The sequence below is a fragment of the Berghia stephanieae genome, chromosome 1 (assembly GCF_034508935.2).
Source record: "Berghia stephanieae isolate SIO BIC M18660-M18661 chromosome 1, UCSD_Bste_1.3, whole genome shotgun sequence".
NCBI classification, from domain to species: Eukaryota; Metazoa; Mollusca; class Gastropoda; order Nudibranchia; family Aeolidiidae; genus Berghia; species Berghia stephanieae.
In genome coordinates this window covers 48,724,809-48,732,308 of record NC_088360.1, presented here as the reverse complement: position 1 = coordinate 48,732,308, position 7,500 = coordinate 48,724,809, and the positions used below count along the sequence as shown (strand labels likewise).

Genomic DNA, 7,500 nt, shown 5'->3' with positions numbered 1-7,500 from the left:
AATAAATTCAAATACCAAAACTTATGCCTTTGATTGAATCGTCATATTACTTCTGGCGATCATTCATCTTAGGGAGAAAAGGATGCGTTTTTGTGTTGAAACTTTTTTAAAGTAAAGAAACGATGGAATTATTTATTTATATTATTTATTTATTTATTTATTTATTTATTTATTTATTTATTTATTTATTTATTTATTTATTTATTTATTTAGCAGCAGAAAAGATTAAGTGTATCTGCTGATGACGGTGGTCGATTAGAGAGAGAGAGAGAGAGAGAGAGAGAGAGAGAGAGAGAGAGAGAGTATGTGTGTGTGTATTTATGTGTGTTTATGCGCGCGTGCACGATGGAGACAGATAGTGATGTGTCAAAGATAAATGCAACTTGAACGTATCTGATGGAATCTGACAGATTTTTCATTTAGAGTTGCCTCGCTTTACTGGTGTGATGGATGACGGGAAAGAGGGGGTAAAGGATATAAGGATTGACATAGGGACCATAACTGATGTTTCTGAAGGAGGGAGACGAAGAAAACGTGGAAGGTGGGGTGTTGAACAAAGGGAACATTTTTTTATTTTTTTATTTTAGTTTTTTGTTGTTTTTGTTTTTTAATTTTGGTTTGTTTGTTTTGTTTTGTTTTGTTTGTTGTTTGTTTTTTGTTTGTTTTTGTTTGTTTTTTTGTTTTGTTTTTTTTTTGGGGGGGGGGGGGGCTGGGCATGGAAGAATCTACTAAACTTGAGCTTTTATATAGCGCAATATCCACTAAACGTGCTTAACGCGCTTTACAATGGGTCCTTAGCATGGCGTAACTATAGTACTGTAGTTACGTCATGGTCCCTAGCCAACAGCAACGCTTAACATGGAGGACGAGACATGAAGCCTTTTAGCCGATATCTAATTTTTTTTTTTTTCGAACAAAGACAATCTGTTAGTGGCCAGGTACTCAATTTACACCTGAGTACAAGTGAGAAAATGTGAGTAAAGATCCTATTTCATGGACTCAACTATGCGCCGCTTGGGACTCAAACCCAGGACCTTCCGATCAGAAGGCGAGCGTCATACCACTAGACCCCATAGCCGCACTAAATGTGCTGAAAGCGCTTTACAATCTTTAGTACACACTCTTCACACATGGGTCGAGAGGCAGCTGTGATTTTCATTTTATGAGGAGGGGGGGGGGGGGGTCGGGGGAGAAGAAAAGGAACCAAAGCAAAATTCTACTGTCCAGCGCGACATATCTAAAGGGTGCGAAGTAAGTATAACTGTCCATTTAATGGGAGAGAAATCGGGATAAAATTAATCTATTGGGGCGACACTTTCTCTCACAGCGTCATGATATACATAAACATTTGAACCCATGACCCTCAGACCAGAAGGAAAGAGACAAAAATTAATCAATATGTATTGATTCATTACATCAGTTTTGTTTTGTTTTTGGGTTTTTTGTTGGGTTTTATTTCTTGGGGGGGAGGGGGGGGGGGGGGGGAGATTAGTTTTTGTTTGTTGGTTTGGTTTTTTTTTGTAATTTTATTTCCTTTTGATTTGTTTGTTTTTGTTTCGTTTATTTCGGGGGTGTTTTTTTTGTGGAGGGGGTTTGTTTGGGTTTTTTGGGGGTTTTTTTTCGTGAGGGAGGGGGGTTGTTGTTTTGTTTGTTTTTGGTGGGGGGGGGGGGTTGGTTTTTATTTCGGGGCGGGTTGGGGGGTAGTCGTCGGGTCCCAACCTTTGTGATGCAAGTTCCAATCTTGATCTACTCATACATTTCGTTTATAAAAGAAATGATAACAGCGACGAAAAGAGGCATTGAACATACAAATAGTGGAACGGATCATTTCAAATAGAAACAAAACAATACAAACGTCTCGACCTCGGGTGTTTGTCATGGGAGGGCAGATAATCCTGATTATACAATTAATTAAAACATGACTAGAATTATAATTAGAATAGAAAAAAAAGAGAAAAGGAAAAAAAGAAAAAAAGGTTGCATTAGTGTGAATTGATGAAGAAAAAAAATAGACTGTGTACGTTAGATTATTACAGAAAAACTAGAAAAAAATTAAACAAATGATTAGATTTAAGTGAAAAGAAAATATCTTTCTGTCATTAATTTATGTAATGGTTTATTTGTTTTGGTGGGAAGTTTTTTTCGTAACTGTCGATCTTCCCTTTCTGAAGGAGGGGCAACGTTTACATCTTTAGATTTTTTTTTTTTTTCAAACAATGTTGCTGTTTCCCACGGACTACGGTAGGCGAAAGCTATTTACCGATTACACGTACAAATAATTGTTGCGTTGTGCAATTTGTGTTGCTGCTGGGTCTACACTTTGTTTTCCGTCTTCCGCGGCATGTGTTTTATTTACAAAAAGGGTGAAAATGGGCAAGGCTTCGGATTGAAACAATAGAGACAATAGACATTTCGGGTGCATACCCTTCGTCAGCAAAACAATAAAAAGACGAGTGCTGTATCCTATGGAAGCGGAGTGTTGATTTGAAAAATTAAGTCCCTTTTTTTCGACCCTCTGATGCAAACCATAAAATCGTAAGAACAATTCATGAGTGCTTAGTCATGGTGGGGATAAAATGATTCTCCTGTGCGATGGATGGTTACCACAGTTTGGTGGCGGTGGCGTGTCAATAAATACTGTAATTACTGTAACTACGCGCCGTGAATTCTGGCCCTGACATAACTCAAAAAAGGAGGACAAAAAAGGATAAAAATAGGAAAAATTGGAAAAGACCACTTTGGTCATTTTTACGGTCCAGTTGAGGTCAAAGAAAACTTCAGATGACATCAGAGCTGCCAAACCCTGAAAAAAATAGTAAATAAACAGTCGTGTGATATGCCAGAAAATTTTGACCGTATTGATAGTATGAAGTTGACGTCACTCAGGTCTTTGTTATTGCTTTTTGCCATTCGCGTTTATGAGTCAGTCTCACATTAACCATACTATAAACGTTCAAGGTAACACAGAGTTTTGTGTGTTGGTCCGTTATACTTCCTGATGGCAATGTTGTGATCTTCTTAGCCAAGCGCATACTATCTATAGCTAACTACTCTCACAAAATATTGTTTTGAATAAATTGGCAGCCTGTACTTCGCAATTATTTACAATTTTGTAATCATGTTTTTGGCTCTGGAATAAGTACAAAATGCCGTATTGCCGTCAGTTATGTGTGAGTGGTGCTGGTGGGTGTGACATAATAGTCGTAGGAGTGGTTGCCAGTGTCATGGTGTGCCAATTAATACTCTTGTTACTGTGTATAATTACCTAGTCGTTGTGCTTTGGAACACAAGTTCTTGTTCGCAAGTCCGGTAAACAAATAAATCATAATAACCATTTTATTCAGGATTATTTTGGTGGAGAGTTTTATTTGTTTATTTATATATTTTGTTTTATTTCTTTTAGTTTTTGTTTTAGACTGATATATATATATATATATATATATATATATATATATATATATATATATATATATATATATTATATATATATTATACAGAGAGAGAGAGAGAGAGAGAGAGAGAGAGAGAGATTTTATTTGGTTTCTCTTTTGATAGGTTGTTTGTTTTTGGAGAAGTTTTTGTCTGACTGTTTTGATTATTTATTTGACATTTTTGTCTGCTTTTTGTTCTGTTCTATGATTTTGCTTTTGTTGTTTTGTTTTGTTTTTGTTTTTTTTTTGTTTGTTTGTTGTTTTTTGTGTTGGTTTGTTTGTTTGTTTGTTTTTTGGTCTTTGTCATTTTCTATCTTTGTTGTTGTGGTTGCAATTAGTGTTTCGTCTAATGCCAAATTTCAGTTCACATCAAATGAATGTCTCACCTGCTGAGCTACGTGGTCCACGTATGTTCTTACCCAAGAACACAAGGCTGGAGCTAGAGCATTATCGTCACTGGCCACGATCAAATTGGCTTGAATTTGTTTTAAAAGACGATAATTTTTAATGTTAGGCATAAATGTGTGGATATATTATGTGTTTCGTGGTTTTGCGTTTGTGTGTGGATCATCATGTTGCTGGTGTGGATGGATTAAATGTATGTCGTATGCATGTCCGCGTGGAATTTGAGGCCGGAGGGGAGAATCATTCAACGACAAATCATACATATTAGAGGAAAGAGACAGGAGATATGTAGACTAATTCATACTAAAAGAAAGAATTCGTGAGAGATAATATAGACAGATGATACAGAGAGAGAGAGAGAGAGAGAGAGAGAGAGAGAGAGAGAGTTGGTTTCATATAATATGTAATTATTGAGAGAGAATTGACTGGTAGGCCTTTTAGTCCCTGGTAGTAATAGTAATATCTGCTCGGTGTTTTTGACAAATGTTCTAGTTTTCACCTAATTTAAGTCAGGTAGAAGTGACTAAAGACACCAACCATAAATGTCAGGAATGTGACAAACGAGTAGCCGGTGTGAGTTCAATTAATCAAGTGAAAGCCTGTCGATGAAACTAGACCTTTTTGAAAAGGTCTTATTTGCTAGATAGAGATCTGAAAAAGTGTGCATGATACAGTGCCAGACAAAGCAAGAATGAAAAATTTAAGAAGAAGAAAAAAAACATCTCAAAAAGACAGGCTGATTTAGGATGGGGGTTTTTTTTCCTTGCAATTTTTCTTTTTTTTTTTTTCTTCTTTTTTTTTTTTGCTTTGTCTGGCACAGTTTCATTCACACTTTTTCAGATCTTTGTCATACACCAGTGCCTGCTCCCCAATGGGTCACTTTGATATTGTCTAATTTGTTCGGTATTTGAAACTGTCAAAGATCAATTTGTTATGTAATATCGCCTTACAGGCGTCATGCCCCGTCCTACATGTTTAGTGTTGCTGTTGGCCAGGGACCCCTTGTAAAGCGCTTTGAGCACGTTTAATGGATATTGTACTCTATTAAAGTTCAATTTTCATTAATTTGCTTTAGGAAGACTGGAACTATAATGTTTGCCGTGGCTTTTTAAAGTATTAAAAGTTTTTCTGGCCAAAATCTGAAAAAGATGTTTTGTCATTGCACATTTATATAGTATACACCATCGACTCGCTTTAGAATAAATAGTATATGAAAATTCGTGTTTCCACATTTAAGTTCGGCCTGGTGTCAATCCAATCAACTGGCTTTCATGCCAATGTTGGCATCACATAAGCTGTACAAGGGTTAGTCATATGTCACATATATACTAAAACGCCCATGAATTATTCTTATTGATTAATTCCTCGCAACCCACCCATCCCCCCGCCTCCTTCCTAGTATACCCCACACAAGAAACTGTTTTTTGACTACAAGCTCGAGATGTCAATTCGTTTGGCATCGACTTGTTATCACTTTTCATCTCTTTTATTCTTATCAGCCTCCTCCTCTTTTTCCTACTCCTTCTCCTCCTCATCCTACTCTCTCTCTCTCTCTCTCTCTCTCTCTCTCTCTCTCTCTCTCTCTCTCATTCTCTCAGCCTCTTCTTCCTCCTCTTCTTCTCCTCATCCTACTCTCCCTCTCTCCACTCTCTCTTACTCCACCCTCTCTCTCTCTTTATCTCCCCCTCCCTCCCTCTCTCCTCTCTTCTCTCTCTCTCTCTCTCTCTCTCTCTCTCTCTCTCTCTCTCTCTCTCTCTCCCCCAACAGTCTACTTGTATTATCTATCTTTCCTGCCACCCCTACCCACCCTTTGTTACCATTGCTATAATATCTCTGGCACTGTTCATGGTGACCCATCCATCCGAAGAGAAGCTCTCGTACTGTGTACATCACACACACACACACACACACACACACACACACACACAAACACACACGCCAACGACCTTTATTATTCCAGTTCTATAGTCCAGAGGTATGCACTTAGGATTGATGGCTCCAGTCGTAGTGAGTTGGTCGCAGAGAACATTAATAAATTTGCATCAGGTAGTTCGTAGCATCGATGTCGTGTTTTCGTTACCATAAAAATAAATAAATAAAGGAAACATAAGGTGACCACTTTGGAAAGCTTTTCCACGGATTAACTAATAACTTCAAGTGACATTCTTTTTTTTTTTTAAACCACTAGTGAATTCACGGCCGTCGAGTTAGTTAATCTCGTTTGAAACAAGTTTGTATAATTTACTCAAACTGTGATATCACCAAGTTTACTTTGTGTTTCAAATTGTTTATTGAAGTTTCACGAGATGTTCAGTTCAGTTAAGATTTTATTTATTAAAAGGAGGTACCCGCCACTTCTTTAAAGACAATTTTGTGATAGTACCATGTCGAGATTGAGCGTTTAAATTACCGAAATCATGACAGAGAGAATAAAAAATCATAGCATTCGAATTTATTACCTCTCGATCAAAAAAGAAATAAATAAATAAAATCTGTGAAAAAGTCACTTTTTTTTTCCCACCGATATGCTATCCATACTCCCTTAACTGACAAAACACTTTTTTCTCTCATTTAGACCGAAGTTTCATTTCACGATAATATGAATAGAGTATGATAATCCTTCAGTCTGTCGTATTCTAGAAAAAACATTTTTTTTTAAATGTTGACCAGAAAACTCGTCCTTTAATTATCGATCGATTAAATGGCCTTTTTCAAATCCGGAACTTAACTGGAACCTCAGGTTTAAGAATTTTTGACAAGACGATGGTCATTTGAATCGATCGATAAATGAAGAACTAGTTTTAGTGGAGTCCCATGTTTGCCGGATTTATTTGTTTTGCTTTTTTTTAATTTGTTGTTCTTGTTGTTTTTTTTGTTTTTTTTTTTTTTTTGGGGGGGGGGGGGGGGTTGGGTTTTTTTTCTTTCCTAGTCTGCAGAACGGGCAAATTTTTATATGATAGAAAGGACGATTAACCACTGTACTCTGGAAAAAAACATTTGTTTAAAAATTTGGCCAGAAAACTCCTCTTCCAGTTATCAATCGATTTAGATTACCCTCATCTTGGCAAAAACTCTCAAACCTGGGACATCGCATAGATATTTGAAGGACGAGTTTACTGCCCTTTTTGGGTTTTTTTTTTTGTTTAATACGTCTTTTCAAAGGGCGGCAGCAGCAGCTTCTAATGATGCCACACTAGGTACTATGTTATGATGATCTATCCAGGACGCAAACCCATCGCCGCAATCGTGTACGGTCGCGGACCCGCGTCACAACGCAACGTTCAACTAGTTGATGTTGGACAGGTGGCAAGTCCCCTTTGAAGAAGGGAGTGTGGCAAGTTCGGCCGAAGTCGGTTCGCTGCCACCCAATTGTCTCCTCTTGCTGGTGGAGAAGCCTGGCAGCGTCTCCCCCAGTTTCGAGGAGTCGATTCCCCCGCCCCCTTGAGGGATTGAATGAGTTAACCGATTGAAGGTTTAATATGAAATCGAAACTGCCGATTTTGCCCTTGCTTGACATGGTACCTATGCTATCCTTCGACAGGGATCCCAGAGTCTGGGTTTTGGCATCAAAGAGGAGACCAGGAACGGCCATTTTGGAATATACGTCAAGTACTTGGCTCAAGGAGGAGTCGCTGACAAGGTGAGTCGTCTGTCTATCAGTCTG

At 37.8% G+C, this 7,500-nt stretch overlaps 1 protein-coding gene across 12 annotated transcripts in view; it reads left to right on the top strand.

Annotated features, from left to right (window-relative positions):
* The window catches only part of LOC144976807 (multiple PDZ domain protein-like), a 302,900-nt gene that overhangs the window by 264,362 nt on the left and 31,038 nt on the right, over nucleotides 1-7,500 (top strand). For all 12 annotated transcript variants that reach the window (XM_078921376.1, XM_078921356.1, XM_078921365.1 and 9 more), the window contains one exon: nucleotides 7,378-7,476. In XM_078921376.1, coding sequence (XP_078777502.1) covers nucleotides 7,378-7,476 — 99 coding nt within the window. The remainder of the gene's footprint in view (nucleotides 1-7,377; nucleotides 7,477-7,500) is intronic.